The 24,310-nt window shown below is 44.4% G+C and overlaps 1 protein-coding gene across 3 annotated transcripts in view; it reads right to left on the bottom strand.

Annotated features, from left to right (window-relative positions):
* plxna4 (plexin A4) overlaps positions 1 to 24,310 on the bottom strand; it is a 117,232-nt gene that overhangs the window by 76,379 nt on the left and 16,543 nt on the right. For 2 of the 3 annotated variants that reach the window (XM_061806458.1, XM_061806459.1), the window contains one exon: positions 15,825 to 16,007. In XM_061806458.1, coding sequence (XP_061662442.1) covers positions 15,825 to 16,007 — 183 coding nt within the window. Of the gene's footprint in view, positions 1 to 12,255; positions 12,280 to 15,824; positions 16,008 to 24,310 lie in introns of those variants that run through there. The other variant, XM_061806460.1, reaches the window with a different exon arrangement.

A 24,310-nucleotide genomic window follows, 5' to 3' on the forward strand; every position in this document is an offset into this window, starting at 1 on the left:
GATATTGAGCGCTGGAAGTTGGGCGAGGGAAAGCCACGCAGAGGTAGCAGACAAACATGAAACATCAGCCCCTCTGTGTGTGCACGAGTGTGTGCGCATGTAGACCGGCTATTCATCTCATCTTCTTGGAAAGCTCAAGGAGGCCATTTGCAAGTCAAATGTGGCATATAATGACACTGGGAATCATCTGGATTGGAAGCCACCGCGGAGAGGAGAGAAGCTTGATTTGAAAAGAAAATGCATACATTTTTGTTCCAGCGACCAAATCAACATCGCAGGATGTCCTTACCGCTGTAAAAGGTCCTCTAAGAAAAGGTGCCAAAAAGTGGTTCAAACATGGCTAAAACAAATCAGCAAAATACTAATTTGATGGAAAAAAACAAGTCGGTGAAAAATCTCTGCTTCAAAGCTTGACGATGTTCAAGCAAGGTAGTGTTCCAAAGCGGGCTGCATGCATCATGCTAATTGGGAATAAACACGAGGTGCTGTTTGCAGGAAGTTAAATCAACCACTTATCAAGTCACCACAAAAAGGAGGCTGCCGGGCACATTTCCCACAGAAATATCTTTAATGACTTTAAACGAGGATTCCGCGGGGATAATTGTGAGCCGCCTCGGTGTCGAGTCGCCATTGCGCACATTGGAATCCGTTAGCTGCCGGCCTGTGGCGCTCGGTGCGGAGATGCCAATTAACAAAGCATAAATATAGCAACCAAAAAAAAAAAAACTAAACAAAACAGCAGCATCCTGATGAGGTGGAGGTTTGATACGTTTATACTCATCGGGTTATCTCCTGGTATAATTTGCTATCGTATAATTTATCGCCCAATCATTATCTGCACAACACTTTCTATTTATGGCTTGTCGCACGCGGCCAAGCATTAAAAGGGTGGGAAAAAACATCTGCTGGAAGAGAAAGACTGACGTGCAGAGAGGCAAGCGGCGAGATAGCGGCTGAAGGAAAGACGCGGGGCATTGTTGTTGATCTCATTAAGATTAATGCACTCCGACAGGAAAGTAAAGCAAAGGGAAAGAGACAAAACACGAGCACGGAGGTGTAGCTTTAATGGGATCAATAGTCGGGGCATTGGCGCGGGGGTCAGCGGCCGTGTCCATGGCGACTCGCCTGCCTCTCTGCTCCCTCGGTGATGGGATGACTCACATCCATTTTGCACTTTCGTTCCTCGTCGTACCCTCAGTAGAAATCAAGCAAAACGCCTTCGGTCCAGGGGCCAAACCTCGCACACCCACAAGATAAATGTCCAGCGGTTGTCCCATCTGGGTGCAATCCCAGAAGATGAATGGTCTCATTGGATGCCAAAATGTATCAACTGTGTAGAAGCGCATCAAACATTGTACTCCTGCTGCCTCATGATCATTAATGATACCGTGTGTCATCAATCTCTTCTCTCATAAAAGTGCACCGTCACCAGCATCGCACAAATTGGACCGAAGCCTCACTTCTCTTCAGGCACCCCAAGATTTCCGCCAACGACTGTCTGACCATCCAAAACAAAATATATCCAGGAGGCAAGATTGATGACCAAAGAGTCGCTGTGGAACCGGAGTAGCACCGCCAGGAATCAAATTGCACAGTCGCGAATTCCAAGTTCAGTAAAATGATCTGTTATAAACGGGCATCATCGTTGGAGAGTTTGTTGACCCTGACTAAAACTGGGCGGAAAAAAAAAAGCGGCGAGTAAAAGATGCAAGGCAACACACAAGTCCCTCCCTCTGCCTTCATCTTCCATAACAGTCCTTCACTTTCAGTGCCACCACTGCCAGTAACCCGTCCCCGTAACAAAGCCCCCGAAATATCACTGCCAACACATGGCACGTGCATTGACACAACAGTGCGCGTGTGTATGTGTATGCGATAGAGCGCACCATGAATAATTGAACACAGAGATGGGAGAGGGGAAGGAAAGAGTAGGGGGGGGGGGGACGCCAACTGTCAGCCTCCGCTCACTTTGGGAAGAAGGCAAGCCAAAAGGTATGAAAAAAAAGCAATAAAAGATGATGCTGAAAATGAATCAAATTAAACAAGTCATGGCAGCTGTGTGGACTTGCGCATCATGCACAATGATTGCCGGGATTGAAGGTCAAGAGTCGAAGTAGACAGCTGAGGTCAGAAGCATTTGAAAAGCGGCACAATGGACGGACAACAATGCCACCTGGGCTGCATAAACAGACGCTCACCATAATTGATCGTCACACAAAAGCACATGAATAATGTTATTACAGAACACAAGAGTCGCTGCGCTCGCTCGTGCCTTTTCAATATTTTCTATTCAGGATCAATTTGTTGCGGCTCAACTAACGGATGACTGCATTAGGCTGCGTCGCAGGGATACGTGCATGACAAAGGCAAAGAGGTTTCCAAAAACTTAAATCACACAAAAAGAAAACAACATTTGACGCACTTTGTCTTTTCGGGCTTGTTTGTTTGGATGGTCGACCTCGCTAAGAGGCTTGCGGGCCAAAAGCCTTCCCCCGCGGAGGCTTTTGCGGCGTCTAACAGCGATGTAATCGGGTCCGGCCGATACATTTGTAAGGAGTTTAGGGAGAAAGACAAACTGATTTGTGGATTCCAATTGGATTGAGGCCTGTTTGACCATATCTGATGGTTGTAATCTGAGCCGGCTGAGTCTTTACTGAGTTTTTAAGCAACATAATGCGATGCTGAGGATATACGGCGAGTGTTCGTGAAGCTCATTAGTTCCTTTTTTAGTTCCCATCCATGGGCACTTATCTCATACATTGGCTTTACTCTTTTTTTTTTTTTTTTTTTTCTACACGGTAATCCGCCATCCATCCACTCCAGACAAATGACACGTTCCAGATTACATCCCAATTAAAGGCGCTGTCGGTGTTGTGTTTGCGGACGTCTCATCGCGGACACTAGTCCCCCTCCGTTAAATCCCTATTAATGATCCTATTTACACTTGTTGCCAGATTGATCAAAGTTTAGCCGCCGTGTGATCCAGGTCTTTTCATCTCAGCTGGTTCGGCAAGGGAGGGTAAGGCGGGGGGGAGTGGCGCTGTTGGCGAGAGGATGCTCACTGGCACTGGCGCAAGCTGGAGTAAAAAAAATCGTGGATGGTGGTGTTGAAGGTTTTTGGTGAAACAAGACAATGCAATATAAGATGCAAAAGAAAAGTATTTCGAAACTTTTGAAGTCTGTTAACTGTAAAACTGGTTTTGCCGATCAGAAGCTTGAAGAAAGTCATTTCATTGCAACTAGCAAAACTGGATTCACACTGATCAGAGTCAAATATTCGTAAAACATTGTGGAACGTACACCCTTGGCCTTTCACAACCTAAAACTAGAAAAAAGGATCACGTACAAACGTATTTACTCCAATAATAAAGCATACTTGCTTCGTCTTGTCTCGGTTTTTGCCCGCTATTCCGCCTTTACCCTCTCCAACATGTCCATCCTCACTCTGTCCCCTCAGGGACTTTTTGCCTTACTTCAATTTGGGAAACAAACTTTGAAGTCACTGTCCTGTAAAATGATATTGCTCTCATTTGTTTGGAGGATTTTTTTTTTTTTTTTTTTTGTGTGTGTGTAGCCAGAAGCAGCAGAGAGAGTGAGAGAGAGGCGACAAGAGATGGATGACATGAGCGAGTACAGACAAAACACAAGGCAATGGAGGATTGCAAGTGATGAGAAACAGTAAAGATGAAAGGATGGAGAATAAGTGAGGAGGAGGGGAAGGACATTTGACGTGTTTTATGGACACTCTCCTCCACTCAGCCCATTGGACCATTCATCACCTGGACAGATACCATAATAACACACATATGCACTTACATACACGCTTCCATTGTCTTTATAGGAGCTCATTTTGTGTAAAACCTTTACTAGACATGAATCTCGTAAAACCCTGCGTGAAAACCAAAAAAACACGGCCGTGGTTGAATGATACATTCCACCCTTTGATTGATGGCTTACAGAAACTCATTTCCACTTTCAAATCCGTGCATAAAAAATGGTCTTAAGTCTTAATCTTGTGGAGGGAAGAATCTTTGACCTTCACTAAAATGATTGCATTTCCACAAAACGGTCTATTTTTAAAGTCGAAGGTTTTTGTTGGAAATTATCATTATAAAACCAACAGATGCCCATGAAACCCTCCAAGTCACGCAATTAATGTGATTCATAAATCAAGAAAATGGGCCCCCTCTTTCTCCGGCGAGGAAATGACCGACTTTTCAGACCACCGTCCCCATTCACACCCCAATTGGCACTCAAATTTGCCTGGTGATTGGCATCAATCGTCTGCCCGGCGTGTCCAAACGATGTGCAGCATGCTCACTCGAGTGACGTCCTCCTATACGAGATTCCCGTCGAGTGTGACACATTCAATTGGACTGCAATACTTTTAACAGAGGGGACCGGGGATGGTCGGTGAGTCACCTTTGAAGGGGCCGAGAATGAGGGAAGCGATCGATAGCAGGCGTAGAGGACGATTGTTTGTTTGTGCACGCATCCCATTGTGCGAACGTCGAGAGCTCCTGTACAGTGGACGGTGGGTCGTTGTCATATAAATAGCTCTCAACCCGGCACTTCACCTTGACCCTAAATAGCCTCTGTACGTGCCGGAATAAAAACATATTTGACTGTTTCCGACTCGCTGAATGCAGATCCTTTGATTGCGAATAATCTACTGCTGAGTGATAGTTCAGTAACATATCACATATATATATATATATATATATATATATATATATATATATATTTTTTTTTTTTTTCCCCATCATCTACTGAGATTGTGAGTTGAGTGTGAACTCTGTTAGACTCTGGACAAAACAATGACAGCTGCTTTATTTTGTTCTCTTTAGAAGTTACAGGATGTCCTTGTACATATGAGAATGAAAAGATCCACAGTTTTTGCCACGTCTCATCTTATCTAAGCCAGACTGACCTTGCTGCAAACTACTAGCAAACACTACGACTTGATTTCTTAATGTTGCAGCTGTTATTGACAGCCCTTTCGGTGCGACTGGAAATCGTGCACAACACGACTCCGCACATCGTAAAAACAGAAGGCCAGATTGTCAGCGCGAAACTTCCCCATTGAGCAAGCCCGAATCCCATAATAGTAGATATTAGTTGCCTAGCAATGCAGCCTAGCAACAGCAGAGGGTCGAGATATGCTATCGCCGAGGAAGAAACCAGAGAGGAGAAATGCCTCCACTCTCACCAACAGAGGCTTTTATTAAGTGAGGGAGGGGGAAAACAATTGCTGCGAAATGGATCTAATGTGTTGTACACAGAGTTTTTATTACTGTTTGCTAACAAAATAAGACACCAGTGTTCCGTTTGGGATCAGGTTTTTGGGATTAGTTTCTTGCCAAGCTTCTGTCAGTGATGTGGACTTTCATAGTAAACACTATCAAATGAGTGCTCATAACACAGTGTATGTAAATTGACACTATGTGGTGTGTACGGTGTGCTATAAAGCTTGCCAAGAATGCTTTTTTTTTGTACCTTTAAAGCGCCTCAGGGTCCAGACTCTGGGATCACAGTGACAACAATCTTCTTTAAATGTAGCATTTGTTTGCATTTTCTATCTGTAGTTGTAATGATGGCCTTGAGCACTGCTCCTCATTTAGCTCCCAAACACTTTGGCACACTCCAGCCTAGTGAAAAAATTTCAATTTTCTCCATGGAATTATAAGTAATTTCACTCCTCAGTCATAAATCAATTATGTGTAATCCGCCGATACAGAGAATTAGAGGCCATTTAACAGGAAGAAGCGTCGGTGGGCAACCATCAGGGCGCAGGCGTATTGATGGAAACGTTTCTCAATCTTCCTCTTCTAGAAAGGAAGAAGAAGATAATATATCTAAACTGCAGGATGATGCTCAAGCTTCAAACCAATCTCGCAGTGCGACAATAAAGATCGAGAGTTCTAGGGGGATCTGGCAAGTTTGTGGCACTCCTTTAAGACAAATGAAGCTGACACATAATCGCTTCTGAAAGGATGAGAGCAGAACCTCGCTTTCTCTTGCACATCACCCTGTCGAATTTCCCCCAAAACCAGAATCCCTCCACCCCCAAAAACTACAGCGCAACCCAACTGTCACCACAAGCTCATTATTCCAATACTGGTAGACATGTTGGCCCGATATACTAATCACAAACGAAAGGCTTATCCAGCAGCTGCATGCCGGCCCGCCGATCGCAGACAAGGTATTAAGAGCTTGAAGAAGAAGCCATATGAGGTTGCTGGGAGAGAGAGTTCCAATTAAAGAGCGTGACAAACAGATCAGTCAATGTGAGGAATTCTGGAAGAGGGGAAAAACAAGCTCGAGCCGGAGTCAAGCCGGGATAGAGGTGAAGCCCAAGCTTCCATTTCCGAGCGCTGTCTGCGCTCCCTTGTCTTTTGCCGCCAGGTCTTCAGCCCACATTGTGGTAGAAGCGGCGCCTGCCAACGCGTTTCAGCACGCGCAAATGCATCTGTAGTTTGTTCAGATGCCAGGGAATCCCAGTCGAAACTAAAGTGCAGGCTATTGTAGTACAACACCAGATACTTGTGAGACTGAATTGAATGGAGACAGCATCCTTGTAATGCACATGATACAGTACTTCGATTGGATCTCGTTACAAGTGGTGCTGTAATGCAGCAACAAGCTGTGGTTACGACCATGGGCAAAGGGCCAGGTCATAGTCAGGTTAACAGAAGGGGGAAGAGGACAGTGGTTTGGTCTGCCAGTTATCGCTGAGAATAAACCGTGTCGGTCCAACCAAGAGATGCCAAACCAGATGGAACGTCTGCAGTCACGTTCCCGCCTGGCTTCTGCCACAGCTTTGCTAGCCAAACACAAAGGAAACAATGAAAAAGTGATATTTTCCCCTGGTAGGTTTTAATAGCTTTCATATCGGAAGGCAAACTATTTTTTTTTCTAAATGGTGCCACAAAGCTAAACTTTAATGAAAGGGAGGAATTTGATTACATGCGGAAGCAAAAATGAGGCCTCCATCTCTAGAGACTGAGGGGGCGAGGGGGTGTGTGGAGGGAAGGCATGTGGGGGGGGGGGTTTACACATCAGAGTATCCTTGGAAGTCCAATTTCCCAGGGCGCCTGTGTGTCAAGAATCAAGGACGTGAAGAAGGGGGATTAAAAATGTCAACGTTGCTCACTTTTTAGTGGCTTGAGGCAGGGACGTGAGATGGAGAAAACACTCCAAGACACACATAAATACCTCTTTTCATTTTTGGGCTGCAGTGTTGCTGGAAAACCAAACTCAACTAAGGTGGAAAAAAAAACCATCTATGCATCACCTGTGTCTTTGTTATGGAGTCTCAGTGTACGACCGGCGGATGTTTACGCTTGCATTAGCTCAGTCAAGGAATCTGAATTGCACCGTTACCTCCCTCGCACCACGCAGCGTGTTTTTCTACGTGTTACTACGAGATTATGTGTAAGTGAAGCAGTGCAATAACAGAAGATAAATAAAGCAAAGCAAACACATAATGAGGTTCTGGGAGATGCTGCCGGTAAAAAAACGTTATTACTTTACGCCTTCCGCTTTTCTGCGCTCTTGACTTTTCTGGATAGCGACACTTTCACGCAATCTACGGTTAGTGAGTGCGGATTAATTGATCGTTAAAATGTTGACGATGACGGTGAATTTGAGCAATCTTGAGTTTCATGTTAATTGGATTTATAGCCTTAAACTGTAGCCCAAGCCTTCGTACCTGCCTTTGACTGCAGGGGGGAAAAAAGAATGACCCAGTTGCGAGGCTGCAAAGTGAGAGGAAGGAAGATGGGAGCAGTGGAGGATGGAAAAAAAGAAAGGTGAGTGAGGGCACCGGTCGCCCCAAGAGACCCGCCGCGAGCGCTGATTGGCCAGTGCGATGGAGGGAGATGAGGGCGGGGGGGCGCTCACCTGCAGTGGTGTGTCCTCTATATAGCTGCGCACACAGAGGCTGTGAGTGATGCACTGGCACCATTTTAAAAGGGAGAAAAAGGGATCGATCACAACGTCAATTGTTGCCTTCGCTTAGGAACTTCAGGTTATTTTTTATCAGAAGGTTTTTTTGTAAAATTAAAAAGATTAGCGCAAGGGCCGAATGGGAGTATTAAAGAAAATGAGGCTTGAGTGCTACTAATACGAAGAAAAGTAATGGCTCACCTGTTAGTACCCTATAAAAGAACGCTGGTCCCAATTTAGTCCTCCCACAAAGTTGGAAAATGCTTTTATTAACTTAATGCCTAAGCTCCACTACGGTTGGCACTGGCGGAAAATTACAGCACGGGCCCAGCAGGGTTACGGCCAGACAGCCATTCATTTCGGCGGGGAACGCAAAGAACCGGTGTGATTAGCTGCCAGACGTTCTATCGATTCTTTCCACTGGTGGAGCACAAACGAATGGTCCCTGTGCAATTATTCAACACTCCTACGCTGTAGTCATAATACAAAAAACATAAATTGTTAATTTTCTTGCGGTGCTGCTACCGTAAACATTTTATGTAGCATTTAATCAACAACAAAAAGGAAATGACCTTTGGGTATGTTTAATTAAATATGTCACACGAGGCTAGAGCATGCCTTTGCTGTAGCGGCTACAGAAGATGAGAGTCTGAATACAAATCCCCAAGTAAAATGTGTCGATCAATACTGAAAACCCTACAACTCAGAAACAGAATCTTTATGCTCCAAAATCATTTGTCAAATCAAAATATCATTCCTTTTGATACTTTATTCATTCACGCAGTCATGTAAACCATACCCCCATGCATTAAACCATATAACACACCCTACCGGCGTCATCCGTCAATATTATGGAATTGTTGCCGTGCAGAAAACACGCATACAAGTTCAGAGCGTCGACATACTCGGTGATCCGGCAGCTGACGTGTGAAGGCGAGAGAAAGTTGTGCATAATTATCTCTCCGTTTGCTGCCTTGACAATAACAGGCTATGGCTGAGGGCCGTTAATAGCGTGGCTAATTAACTGGCTGACGAGACGCAGGGCTTTTCAAGTGGGTTTAATAGGCGAGATGGAGGGTAAGAACTCAAACAAGCTCTTTGAGGGTGTCATAGACGAGGATTCGAGCATTGTGTGGCTCCTCGCTGTGTGATCAGATCACTTCTAGGATAGGGAGCGAGTAGACATCCTAGCATGTATTCAACGGGATGAATCTTCCACCACCGTGCACTTCGAAATCCGTGCAAAATATTAACAAACGAGTGACTTGGGTGCTTTGATAAACGGACCGAGACGCCGTTGCGTGCCAGCCCTTGAGTTGCTATTAGAGATGCTGTGATGTTCCTCTACAGAGAGTAGCAGCATGTATGTTGAAGCAATGACAGAAAAAGAAAACACAAGGATGTCAACTAGTTTGAGTACAACAGGCAGCCAATGGCAATATTGTAAGATGATACGTCAGATCAAAGAGTTGGTGACGTGTCAGACCTCGCCACGTCCTTTGCTTAACCCGGAGCCTTCAACGCTCAGCAAGTCAACTGCAGTTCAAACCGTCAGGAAACGAAAAAAAAAAAAAGGCCTCAGATGAAAAGTGAGTCATTTTCGCTCTTCACCGTCTCCCTGCCTGTTCTGGCCCTTCAGCCTCCACGCACGCACAGGAGGCGGGAATGGCCTCTCCAAATGTCTCGCCGCCGCTAGACGCGGGTACTTGCCTTAATAGCTGCGCAAAAATGAACATCAGAATCTTTTTTTCCCCCGGTGCACTCGGCCTGGGTCCCATCAGGCTGTCTCCATCCCTGGACCCATTATTCTGGCTCGCCAATTCCGGCCTCTCTGGGCTGCCTCCCGCTTCCCATTCGGGGAATAAAACACATTTCGCTCAGCTTCTGGTCAGAGTACGACTTTGGCTTTTTGGTTGAAGTTAAAGGCAGGCAAATGACGACACTGACCGTGATACATTGTGGCGGAATCACCATTGTATCAAGCTGACACGAGTGCGTGCGTGCGTGCCCTGGAAAGCTTATCAATTATGAAGCAAGACCAGAGAGGAGGGGAAACAGCCTGGCTATAAATAAGCACCTAAATGACACACGGAAGGTGACCGGCTATTCTTACAACACACTTTGCATCTGCTGAGTCAGTCATGCATACGCGCTAACCTGCTAATTGTTAGTGTAGGACGAAACGATATATCCTTCACACCCCGCAGGTCGGCGTAGGCAAATTTTCTGCGCCTGGCCTGCTAACATCTCACTCCATGTTTGCATGTGTCCTGCTGCTGGGCACAAATGGAAAACTGCAGGATGGGTGTGGAGATCCCGCCATCTACAAGATGTTTTTCCACCACTCCCCAGTAGTTCCTTGCTTCCTAAATGCACCCCACTTTGGTTTCCATGTCTCAGTGGATTCGGCAAACCGTCTTTCTCCCCCTCAACGTGAGTCTACAAGCTATATGCATTACTCCATTTGGTTTTCCTCCATTATGCATCTTTCTCCAAGAGAGGGCCTGTCAAACTTGTCCAAATATTCTGTTGAGGAGGCCACACAACCAATTGCTCTTCAACAACAACAAAAAAATAATCGGTGTAGTGATACATTTGGTTTAAATAAGTAGTGATTATTTTAATTGATTCATCTGTCTCCTACTTTTTGAATAATCTATGAATTGGAAAAATCCATTTCCAATTTCCATCCCTTTTATTCAAAATGGGCAACAATGTTGATCGTGTCGTCCAAAGTAAAAGCTGTCTGCTTTCATGGAGGACTACAGAAATAAAGAGAATATTTACTGGTGTACTGAAATGAAATTATGAAATTATCAAAGCTGTTTGTCTACAAATTAAATATTGATTAATCAATTAATTGTTGTGCTCCTACTTATGAAGGCCTCAATTTCTGAGTTTTTTGTTGGTTCAAAAATTCAAATAAATCAGCTGAGTTCCCGTAATGGCCACACTTGCCGATATAGTCACACACATGCACACGCACACACGTAAAATGAGAATATTTGCAAGGAGCTGCTGTAGGCAACAACTCACACCTTGATGCTCACACGCAGAATAGCCAACTTCACCTTCTGATGTTACTAACTTGACCGTGCCCCTTAAATGTGGCCCTTTTCAAAACAGTGATACAACTCATTTTAATTGGGAAAAACGGAGTAACTTGGATTACGACATCAATCGTAGCGCTCCCAAGTTAAGGTACGTCTGTAAAAGTGAGCATTAAAATGCAACATTCAGCTTTGTCATGTCGAACACTCAGCATAACTGTGTAGTGTGAAATGTGTGTTTGTCACCTCCGAGCTAATGCCGTGTATACATTCCAACGTATTCTCGTGGTGGCCGCCTGCTACCATGGCAACACGCTGCTGCAGTAGCTGGTAAGGGAGCAGCAACACACAAGCACACACACACATTGTGGCAAGTCAACTGGGAAGCACCGCTGAGGAATACTTAACAGCGCGGGAACATTAGCATTCTCGCAGTGCTAGCTGCATGCAGCAGCAGTTTGGACACGGGCCGGAATCACACACCGCTCGGTCGGGTTGAGGCGCCTCGCCGTCGACATGTTCTGATAGCGTAAAAAGCGTTGGGGGGGGGGGTTCGAAAGCACAATGCCAACACATCCTCCGGTATATTTCATCATTAGCTCTAAGCAGTTAATCCTCTGCTCCACTGACCGCGACTCAGCTTGGTCCGTTTCAAAATTCTGCACTTGGAGCTAACCGGCCGCATGCTGATGGGGAAGAGCCCAAAAAAACTACAAACACACAACAAGGACGCAATCAACCTATGCAACATATGGGAGCAGTCCAGAGTAATAAACATCTTAAAGAAGAGCTCTGGTGCTGCCACTCACCATCTACGAGCTTGCCAGACGTGGCGCCAGCGAGTGGAACTGAGCATCCATTAACTGTGCCTGTTTTTTTAATACGTTCACGAATGAGTAATTGCATGTTTTTAACTTCTTTTTTGGGACAATGAAGTTTTTTTTCATCACATAGATTCTTGTAAATGGCAACACTTTCCAATACGGTTGAAAAATTGAACTTTCAAGGCTCTCCTCATGCAAAATTTGTAGGATTTAGTACAAAAAGAATGTACTGCAATTAGTTTTGCTGTGGGAGGGATGAAATAGAATAGCAACTATGCAAATTATTGACAGACTCAAGATTCCGATAAATAAATTGAAAAAAACACCCACATAAAAGGTCAGTAGGTTGGGATCCATTATTTTTGTTTCCCAGCAGTATCAGGATAAAAGTAAAAAATGCCAGAGGTTACCTGGAATACAGTAGTTTAACTTACATTTGTCATCCGCAAGGTCACATCGTGCGATAGAGTCCATTCTAAAAATGCTGTTATTGGGGTGAGGATGCAAAGTGTTTCAAAGATTACAGGACTGACAGAAAATTGTGAATCCAGTCAGCGGAAAAAGGAAACGGCAGATAAATGGCATGTTTGCGATGAGGGGGGCAGCGCGAGAACAACAACAAAAAAATTAAAAAATGACTCGGGGCAGGAATGGGAACCGTTTTGCAGAGAGCCAAAGTGGGAAATTGACAAGAAGCTGAGGCAAGATGTTGCCCGTTCCCCCCGCAATAGCTAACATTAACAACCCAATGTCAGGACTAGTTTGGCGCTGTTGCCACGACCTGATATGACCGACATCAACACTGGGAAGATTTCAATTCCCAGCCTTTCTCTCTATGTCTGCGTTTTTACTTCCTCTTTCACATTCGTCATGCATCGTTGCCCGCTCTCCTTTGCTTCTCGTCAGTCTGATTGGTACAGAGTGGAGAACGGCAGCCGTGGTTATAGGTGACTGAACTGTCACAACCTGACACTCGACTCTCGGCCTTTGACCAAATGCTGACAAATGATCTGCATAGATGAGAAAGAGGAAGAAGAGTTGGCCTTTGCTTTTGCATGAACAGACTTTGACAGCTTTCAAATGCTTCATCCCGAGCTTGTTCGAACCGCCATCTTTACCGTGCTGTGCTGCGTTAAGTGTTTCAAGTTCAAGGTTAGCTGCTCATTGTGTCATGCGCGGACCGAGCAGGACGGGTGGGAAATTCATAAGTGGAGCAAGGGTTTGAGTATGTCGGATAGTTCACAGTTTCTATCGAGAGACGGCGGGAAAGATTCAGGTGAGACGATATTTGAGCGTCCTCTTTGTATGCGGGCATCGGAATGAGTTTAGCTCAAGTGTCTCCTTTTCGAGAGGGAACCAATTTAAAGTTGGTCGACCATGAAAGCAAAAAAAAAAAAAAAAAAAAAAAAAAAAAAAAACGAGGAAATGTTGCACTCACTTCTTCAAAGCACTACTCCAGCTCCCAAGACCCCCACTTTCAATTCAGAGACTGCGCTTTCCTGGAATTTTCTGCCACTTCTTCCTCTCTCCCAGTCAACTAAACGGCAAATCAGAAGTGAATCTCATTTCTAAGAAGTTACTTGGAAAAGTGAGTCATTCCCGCAATGACATATTTTTTTTTTTGCAGGCGATCATAAACTCAACAATGGAATGAACCCAGTAGTGCTTTTCGACAGTCGCCAGCCCGTATCGATCCAACCTTGGCAAAGCCTCGTGTTTATTTATTAGTGCTATTTGGCGATAAAGCATCCTTTGATTTACAGAGTGATTCATTACTTGATTGAAAACGCCATTAACGCCCGACATGGATGAGGCAACAGATGCATGTTGATTTTGGCAATCAAGCGAAGAGGTTTGGATCTGGTTGACGTAAGACAACATCAGCCCTTATCTGCAGGATGAGCTTTATGTTTGCCTCTGACTTGTAGCGCTCGTGTTTGTCCAAATCAAACGAGGATATGCCAGAAGCCCGTCTAGCCGTACCTCACATTTGCACATGATGTCTCCTTAATTAAGCCATCAATTACAATAATGCTCGAACGAAGTAGTAAAGTCTGCGGGCCAAACAAAATATCATTCTAACCTGTCAAATAGAAACATTTCACGAGCTCACAAAATTTCATTCGCTAAGGCTTCCCGCCCCACTTAAAATCATGATGTCATAAAAGCAAGCTGGCCCCAAACAGTGGTGCGTTTAGGCCCATCCACTTTTTTACCGTAAGGCTCGTTTTTATTCAGACAGATGTGTCGCTCACAGGACTATAAATAACAGTTAAAAGAAAAATTGAGTGAACGTGGAGTGGGAGGAGCCTTCTGGATAGAGCAAGTTGGGGTTGGCAAGTGTATATAAATCAACACCCATTAGTCAGGAGGGAGCTTATAAAGTCACTGATAGAAGAGGTGAACCCAGGCTCGGACATTTTGTTGTTGTGCTGTTGTCTTTTATTGCTCGTGATGTCATCTAATGGTATACACTTTAATGATCGGGGAGGAGCCCGGCGCGCATGGGAGGGGAGTATTGGCTTGTAATGGCACTACGCCTGCGTGCGTGTGCACTTGTGATGGCGGGATATTGATCACCTTCTGTCCAGCATGTCTCCCATATGGGCACAAGCTGAAAAGAACAACGACCAAATAACAACTATTGTCTTAGAAACAAAACCTACTGGCCAGTGAATTGCGGCCATTGAGTCTCATGGAAAAACATATTGGTAGGCATACTGTATATGATGGTGAGAATTCTCAAGTAAGGACAACATTCAAAACCGCAAGCGTTTCTATTATCCGCAGACACTAAATTTGCTGCTCATTATCATACATGAGCAGCAGGTATAAAATATGATTACATAGTTGCTCTGCAGCGTGATGGTTAGTGCGAGGCAGAACGCCGCCCCAGCCACTCGAGCCCCCGTGCGCAATAAGAGCAGCAAAACAAACACAGGAAGGGGCCGGTAATCAAGCATAACAAACAGTGTCAAAATCACTGCTGGCTTGTGTGTGTTGGCAGCACCTGGTCATATTTCTCTGGTTCATTTCTCGCCCCTGTAACTCTTCATCTTCAAGAAAGTGGCGTCTGTCCTCCAGCTCAACCTTGCCCTGCTTGTAAAGCGGTTTTCTCCAGACCTGTGAGGCTCCCTGGCCCAGAGTTAGTCACAGCCACGGCATTACAAAAAGAGCGAAAAAGAGGTGCACGAGATAGCGCCTGCCGATCACACCCAGCGGCATCGCGTCATCCCATTAGCCCGGAGAAGGGCCGAGGGGGCGCCCGGGGGACAGCGAAGGTACAAGCCACAACACGCTAAAACCTGGCTTAGCCTGGTGATGTTTCGCTTAACAAATCGTGTTTGCCTACAGGTTCTCCGACTGTCATACAGAATGCGATGAGAGGTCCTCAGATGCTATGTGGCGGAAAAGTTTGCTTCAAAGACAGCCAAAACCCTTGCTCACTTACGCAGGCAGCAAACTGTTATTGATACCATACAATGTAAAAAAAAACAAAAAAAAAAAAAACTGTATTTGAACTTGAATGTGCCTGAAGAAACAGATAAGAAGTCCAATCAGCTCTGCAACGTGCTGAGGTGTGCGGTCTAGCAACTTCTGCAACATGCTGACGCGGACTCCCATTTGTGCCCCCCCAGGGGGGGCTGGGATTTAAGTCCAAAGTGGAGAAAAAGCAGACTTGTGATGCAGAGGATGCACAGGAAGCATATGTGTGTGGGTGTGTGCGTAATGGACGTGGAGGATGTAGAGAGACACCAGATACGTTTGGCTGCAGGAATCAAATCCCCCCTTAGGGGCTTTCTTGATCACACCTCCACTTCCTCACAACACACTCAAATTCATCGCACGCATGCACACGCACGCACCTCTCGCTGCAGCAAATACAGTCGACTCAGCGAGTTTGCCTGAAAGTCAATCCGCCTTACTACAACTATCCTTCCTGCCGTACACAGCACACTCCCTTAGAATCTTACGCGGCATTTACGAGAGGTGACTCGCTTACCTTCTTCACACGCCCGCTCTTGGTGCCCACGAAGACCAGCGAGTGGTTCTTGTAGACGTAGGCCACGACGGAGGTCATCTTATCGCTGGCATCGGAGAAGAGAGCCCTGCCATGCACCATCTCCGACACGCCGAGCGGCGCGTTCATGTCCAGGCCGCAGAAGTCATCGTCAATGGTCAGGAGCTGCATGGGAGACACCAAGAACAATGAAAATTATTTATATCCTTTGAATATTTACCACATGGTCAGAAAATGTCTTGGTGAAGCACCATATGGAAACTCCCCCAAGGTGATTTGGCATTCCTTGTTCCATATAACTGCAGTAATTGTACGAGGTGTACTATAAAAGTTCCAGGACAGATGTGACAACAAGAAAAAATTCTCCTGGAGTCTGTCTTGACACACCTTCCCAACGTTTTCTTCATGCACTCATGTATAAGGATTCTTTTGGGATTCTCAGCAGTTCCATCATCACGGCCATTCTGATGTTGTCCACAACTTCAAAATGAGTTGCCTTGATCATCCCCTTGTAGTTCTTTTTAAAGATGAACTTCCAGATGCCTAGAAGTGTTGTCATGGTCCAGCAGCCACAAGTAGTCCTGCTGCAACTTCTGCTTCTTTCGGGCATTAAAGGGTTAGGATCTTCTTTGCAAATGTCCTGGTTGATTGTCTAGACCAAACTCAAACTCAAATTCACACTGGGCCAAAATTATAAATAGAACAAAGCCGCGGGCCAAGGTTGAACAAATGAACCTTTTAATATGGAACCAAACAAGTGTGTAATACTTGTAAAACCGGCGGGCCAGCTCTAATATTAATTTGAAATTGCCTCGCGGGCCAGAGTTTGACACCTATGGTCTAGACCAACTAGTAAAGGAAAACTTTTGCAGTTTGGGTATCCTTGTGATTACATGGTGAGACTACATCTGCCATGTTATCTGCCTGGTTATATTTTAATAACTCCACCTCAAAAGCAAACTTTCTTGTGTAGAGAAACCGTTATAATTTCAGACACTTTGAATTCTAAAAGTGCTCCAATGGGAACCCCGTGTGAATTTTTTTTGCTGTTGTGAAGAGCGAAAAGGAGTGTTGAGGAGATGAAGATGTTGGAGGACCCGCATCGGGCTGCAGTGCTCGAGGCTGAGCTGTCAGGCGTGATTCCCTGCTGACCAACCATTGCCAGCACGCCCAGATATTAAAAATGGGAAGTGATGCAAAGTGCCATGACGCTTTAAAGCAAATCGCAACTTTCAGCAGCCATCTTTGGAAAAGAAAAACTGTTGTGACGCCAATTTCTTGTTTGTGTGTGACATCCCAACCTGCTACCAGACAATATTTATATCAGTCGTGACACTGGGTGGGGTAGAATGACTTATGGGCTGTGATAAGAGAAAAATGGTGCTGGGGATTGGTTATTATTTCGCTTGTGTGTGTGTGGGGTTGGATTTGAAAATGCTTTTTTTCCGGAGGCGAGTGGGCACAGTGTGATGAATGGCTTTGCCGTGTGATTGAATGCCAGGGAATACTTGGCAGGTGCTGACACCTTTGCATTCATTCAAAAAAACGACAGTCCAGATAGAAGACTTGAGTGATGGTCCAGTGATCCCAGAAAGTCCATTATCCAGAGTATAATGGGATGTCTTAGCAAATGCATGACAAACATTAATTAATGCTCAACTAAAAACACACCGTTCATTTGCTTGAAACGCAAAGTGAGAAGTGGTCAGAGGTCAAATGCTCTCGGATTAAATGGATCTTTGGTCCTAGTTTCCATTTCTCACCCTCGAGTAGTGCTTTCCTCGCAACCTTTCACGAGGGGCCATCATGACAACAGAAGAAATATAGGCCCTGGTTTTCATTAGATAAATGGAACACGGCTTATCTCAGTCACAGCTAGCTTTGGGTTCCGAAAGGATTTTAAGAGGTATGAAGGATCGATGAAGATTAGCCGGATGTGAACCAGGATGCCGTCACAGGATGGGAAGGTAAAAGGAGCAAGGGCGAAGGGAGAGGGTAAACAAAGAAATACTGTATATATGTGGGTGCACTTATCAAAATGGGGTATTATCATGTTGTTAGGACGGTTCTGTACAAACCAGCGATTCCAGAAAGTTGCCTCTTCTTAGTATTCCCGCTGTTTGTGACATGCCTCGTCTTCCGAAGGATTAAAAGGCTAACACGAGGTAGCAGATAGAAAACTTTGTACTATTCACTGCCTTCATAATTAAAGGCTTCTTCAGAGAATAACAAAAACGCAAAGACATTCCTGTCAAGAGCAATTGCCTGTTCCGAGCCTGCAAAAGTCATTTTGATAATCCAAAATAAATCACTTGACATTATCTTTGTGTGCATATTTGTGTGTGTGTGTGTGTGTGTGTGTGCGCGCGCGTGCAAAAGGTGTTTTTATCACTTCCCGCAGCCTCGCACCGTGTGATTCGGCGTATTACTTCTGCCGCTTGCCAATCACATCTGCCATCTCGTTGAGTGTGTTTCGTGAGCTCGCCTGCTGCAATCTGGTGAAATATACTTTCTGTCTGTCAAGAAGTAGACACGTTTTCATTACGCCGCTGACGGAACATGACATTGGTACTAGTGGCCCTTCAGACGTCCTGGCTCAAAATGACGAATAATATCAAAGTAATGCTCGACCCTGTGTGCTAATAAGATGGTGATGGGACTGGCGACGTGAGGTTGGCATTGGAAAAACGATGAAATGACAAAGTAACATTTCTAGCCCACCATTGACCGATCACTGCTTGAGTACCTGCCTAAACGTACACCAGAAAATCAGAGCATGTATTGTGTTGAAAAAATACCTCAAAATCTAAAAACCGTTGAAAAATTGTACGGCCCATTTGTTTGATCATCTGTCTTAACAAACTTTTGTTTCCATAGCCCAGCCCTCTTTTTTTTTTTCTTTTTTGGTAGAATCCTGCATACACTCTTGTACCCTTCATTGTTGTGTTTGAGTCTCAGGCCTCTGCGTAAGGATGGATGGATGCAATATAAATGAATCTGACCAGAGATTGAACCCAAAACCGAACAACTAGGTTATTATCTTGATATACTTTATGGACAGATGGATGGTAAGATGAATGGCACAACAGTTACAGCCGACAAGGGATTGAAACTGAATTCTGATAACTAGGTTGTCGGGTTGAAATATTTTTACAGACGGCGAGCTGGACGCATGGAAGAAATGCTGACTTGGCAATGGAGATAAAACTGACCAAAGATTAAATCTGAATGCATACCAGGCTACCTGGGGAGATTATTGTTATCAATCTGATAATCTGAGGATATAAATTGTCATTGTTAACAGAAAAAGAAAATGTTAAGTACTGTATTTTGTTGGGTAAACTCCAGCACAGCCAAATAACAAACAAAGAAGAAGTCGAGTCAGTCCCGACACAGAGGTGACAACACGCGAGCATAGTTCCTATATTTGGACCGTGGCCAGAAGCTGAGGCAGAATCAGGTCACTCTCGGCCGTATCCATTTTTCGGCTTGTGTGCGGCTGCCAGCGCCATGCGCAAAGCGAGTGGGGTCCTGGACAGCATGTGCGGGATGGGGGAACAAATCATCCGATTTATACATACAGTATAAATGAAGAGTTCAGATGCAAAAGCAGATATATCCATTTTTGTTGTTTCTGTACATTCTTTGATTTTTAGATTATATATATATATATATATATTTGCAGAACGGCGAGAAAGAGAAGGGGCCATGCGAAAAAGCGATTAGCGGCAACTGAAAGAGATCCGCTCTTCAATGCTCTCTGATGTATGGCCTAATCTGGGATGGCGCGCCGACGAGGGCCTGTTCCGTTGGCTGCCGGTTCACAGAGTTAATGACACATATTCAACCGCAGAGGAAATTTCATTTTATGTCGCCGCTCTGCTCTTACAGGCTCCAAAGAGTCCATTTTCTTGCACTGGGCTCGTCCCTTTCCCCGACAATTATTGCACACAAATTTGGATGACTACCACGCTCTAATGTGATGATTCCACACTAATACCAAGCCGAGCTGGTTGCGCTTTTCATGCATTATTGGTGATTGAAGGGGAAGTTTTCCCCAGATAGAAAAAAAAGTAGCGCCTGTTAAAGTACATAATTATATAATATACCATTCGCCGAGGCCAAATTGCAGACCTGTCAGAATGATCGGCAAAACTGTCCTGACTAAAAGGATTAGTTGATCTTATTGTAATTATATGATACATTCATAAAACATTTTCAGACTGAATTTGGCTAATGCTTAGCAGTGCTTGTTTGGTTAGCTTGTAATTCCTGGTCGCTTGGTGTCATAATCTTTGGAGGCTAAAAAAAAAAAAGTCATATTGTGTGATATTCTTAGTATGCACTATGCATATAATTGTCTGAATGAATGTGTTTATGTTGCCTTATGATTCACAGCCACTTCTGATGCTCTGTGGAGGCCTTCCGAGACTTTCCTTTTCATTTCTTTAACCAACACAGACTAAGTAGAGCTCAAAATTCTGTTTGAGTCGAGAGCTGTCATGGCATACAGTAGATTTAACTTCTCCTTTGCGTGCCACTGCGGGGACCAGCCAGTGATTAGAACACAAGCGAACAAAGGAAAACATATACATACATGGGCTGCTTTGGTGCTTGCAAGTGATGATGGAGAATGCTAAAAGGCCAAAGAGAGGGTGCTAATTCATAATAAACAGAGCTGAGAATTGGGGCAGAAGTACAAGAGAATGAAAGCTGCACGCCAACGTGTGATATTTTCCCGTATTTTGCACATCCAAATCTTCAAATAAAGCTCATGCCAATGTTCCGAGGATGAGGCTAGCCAGTGGACAACGTTGCCTAATCACTGAATAATGATATTGTGATGAATACTGACCTTTAGCAAGCGACATCATGTATGGAGATTTAATTAGCAGGCCAGCGAGCCAGCCAGCGAGCTGGGTAGCGGATATGTGGATAGATAGACTGGGACGAAGTGGAGCGGGGTGGAGGATGGGGGGGGGGGCAGTCTGGATAGTCCTAATGAATGAACTAGCCTTTCACTTCCTGTGGATGTGGCCGAGACGGACTCTTAAGACAGACAGCCACTCATTAAGCTTCCCATTTCACCTCAGGACGCAAGAAATACGGGTGGAGATACAGTGGTGCCTTGTGATATGAATTTAAATTCTTCTCTGACCAAATCAACTGAAATCATCATTCCCCTGTCAATTGAATGGAAACGTCCTTAACCCCTTCCAACCTCTACAATCGCCGATAAAAAGAAAAAGAAAGAGTCCGCTCCACAACATAAAAAAGGATCGAGGCAGAAAGTTTCTTCCAAGCAAAGAGATGACAAGGGATGGTATGACTGGAAGGAGCAGCCAAGTTGAACAATCTAATTAATCCAAGTGAATCGTGAATGTGAAGCTTAGAGGCACATGACGAATGTGCGAGAAGGGCCCGTGGCATGTTGGTTAATGACATGTAATTAATGATCATTAGCCTCGGCGATGTGCGGACGGCCGCGGTCTGCTCGGGTCTCTTACACGACCTTGTCATTTTCTCACCAGAGTTAAGGGAGTGAGAAAGTCTCTGCAGAGCGGGAAAGAAAATCGCGATGGGAGCGCCTGATGAGGACAGAGAAATGAAGAAGAATGAGGGTAAATTTATTGTGACCCCACGGTTTTGTTGGGTTTTTTTTTTTTCTCCGTTTTTTTTTTTTTGCTGACGGAGTGAACATGTAAGTGCAGGTGGCTGCCTTTATAGGTCACATGCCACTTCCCAATGATCTATGGACGCGGGCCCTTTTGCAGACTTATACTGTTGAGCGGGCATTATGTGGCTCGGCCAAGCGTGGTGGCCATTTGTTGGGGGAAGCATCCACGGCGTCCTTTCCATCATATCCCGTTTTCTCTCTCGCTCTCTCTCTCTCTCTCTCTCTTTCTCTCTCTCTCTCTCTCTCTGACAGATTATGTAAAGCAAGCGAGGATGAACTGATTAAGTCCCGTGCGAAAAACTGTCGCAAAGTCACACAAAGCGTTTTTTTCCTCTTTCATGATCTGATATAAACCCTGGTATTGCTTTAAAAAAAAAAAAAAAAAGAATAATCACGGGACGAAGAATGGCTTCATTGTTAATCTGATTGAGGATTACTTCATGCTGTGAACTTTATCCAATCACTGGAATCCTCTATAATAATCTGGCAGTTTGCACCAGATGACATACTTTGCACTGTATTCATATCGGTCTATCGTCATATGATCGAATGCAAGCGTGAATGTGGTGTCTGATGAAGAACGCAGTGGAAATTTTCAAGTGTGTTTTCACCTTGAACAATGAATCGCAACAATTGTCTTAAAGCACTCAAGAATGACAGCGAGAGTAACTTTGTCTTCAAGTATTTTCTTCAGGTATTCTACATCGGAATGTTTTTTTTTTAATTCCATAACATGCATGAGCTTTTCCTTATGGAAAACAGCCACATGGATAGCAAGAGGCAAACAGTGGGTTGCAGCAGGGAGAAACATGAAAAGGCGGCTGATTCATGAGGATAAATAGCAGTTCCCATCTGTGTGTTGGGCATCTATTTAGTCAGTCTAACCCGTAACTGGGCTACTTTCATGAGGCTGGGGATTTTCACATCTAATTGGAAGAAATAGCACAGCGAGTTTGAAAAGCTTTTTAAAAAAAACACCATCCATCCATCCATTTTCTGAGCTGCTTATACTCACAAGGGGCGCAGGAGTGCTGCAGCCTATCCCAGCTATCAACGGGCAGGAGGCGGGGTACACCCTGAACTGGTTGCCAGCCAATCGCAGGGCACATAGAGACAAACAGTCGCTCTCACAATCACAACTAGGGGCAATATACAGTCTCCAATTAATCCAAATTTTTGGGATGTGGGAGGAAACCGGAGTGCCTGGAGAAAACCCACGCAGAACACGCAAACTCCACAGAGAGGAAGGCTGGGATTTGAACCCCGGTCCTCGGAACTGTGAGGCCAACACTCTAACCAGTTGCACCACCGTGGAAAAAAAACCCCCCCAAAAAACAGGATAACGTAATTAGATGCAGTATCGGACCTGACAAATGATGTGTTATGTATGTCAAAATTGAATTAGAGTAATTGGATTCTATCTTTTACAGCAAGACAGTGATACAAACAGGTTAGATATTAAATATAAGAGGAAGCCTCGAGGTCATGAGCTCACTTACTATATGTGAAGATCCTAAAACGACACACAACATTTCATTTCATATTGCTCTCATCTTCTGATCAATGTGATCTGGTCTCCAACCCTGATTTTATTTTTACGACAGGGCCATCAGCTCCCAGCGTCGCGATTTAATCAAGGTAAACACTACACATTGCCGGACGTAATAGCGCCGCAATCTGGTGGGCAACTTGCAAAATGTAATCGCGAGCCTACGGATTAATCAAAACAAACTCTGCTGCCGTTAGATGGCCAGGGGAGGATTTATTGAAGAGCCACCGGTGCTGCTTTTAAAGACTTGATTGGTATCGCTGCGTTAAAAACATTTTTATGTAGATTGCTTGTAATGTTCAGGGCGACGGTGGTTAGTACAAGTTTATTTGCATTCCCGAGCTCGTTTCAGACATTCGTGTACTGAGTGGGATTTTGATGTCATTGTGGCTTCGTCATTGAAAAGTCTTTGATGAAAGACGTCCTGATAGACATTTACCATCTCTACCAGTGCTCTCTGCCATCTACCAGTCCAGCTTCTAACTAGACTTTCCATCATAAACAAAAACCAGTCCTTGCTAAATAAACAGAGCACATTGGACTTGTTTGAATCAGGAATGAACGCGTCGGTATCGTATCGCTAATGCCTGAAATGCCTGAAATGTTGCAGGCAACATTTAAGTGAAATGGGTGGCAGGACTGCAAAATTGCAGTCAGGGTTAAAATGTCAGCAAGGACAAGTTAATATTAAAAGTGTGATATTTGAATGGAATGCCACATCCAAGAAAAGTATAAATCGATGTTTTTGAACAATATTTGATGAAAATAAAACACTTTCAGCACAATTCCAAGACTTAATTACCAAGTATTGATACTCACTATCGGGGAGTACTCAAATCTAAGTACTTTGATACTTCCAGTGAGTAATTCCTGCCAGCAATGAACAAATAACTCAACGGTCGATAGCGTTCCAGCAAAACCAAGAAAATAAATCAGATCACCTAAAACAAATCAAACAAACAAGTGAAATAATAAACAGCAAAAATGAAAAACATCGATTTTTATTCATGCCTGTGACTCAACTTTACCATTCTGACAGCCTATTATTACTGTACAGTGAGGGCTCGCATCAATAAACTTAAACATTGCATTTGTCTGATTTCAAACCCCAATGGTCCCAGCAAATCTGATCTCCATCTATTATATTATTTGATGAAATATTTCATGAAAATTTCATGAAAGTGTAATGTGTGTGTGTGTGTGTGTGGGTGTGGGTGATTTATCTCCCGCAGAGTCCACCAC

Source organism: Syngnathoides biaculeatus, chromosome 20 (genome assembly GCF_019802595.1).
Source record: "Syngnathoides biaculeatus isolate LvHL_M chromosome 20, ASM1980259v1, whole genome shotgun sequence".
In the NCBI taxonomy this organism is placed as follows: domain Eukaryota; kingdom Metazoa; phylum Chordata; class Actinopteri; order Syngnathiformes; family Syngnathidae; genus Syngnathoides; species Syngnathoides biaculeatus.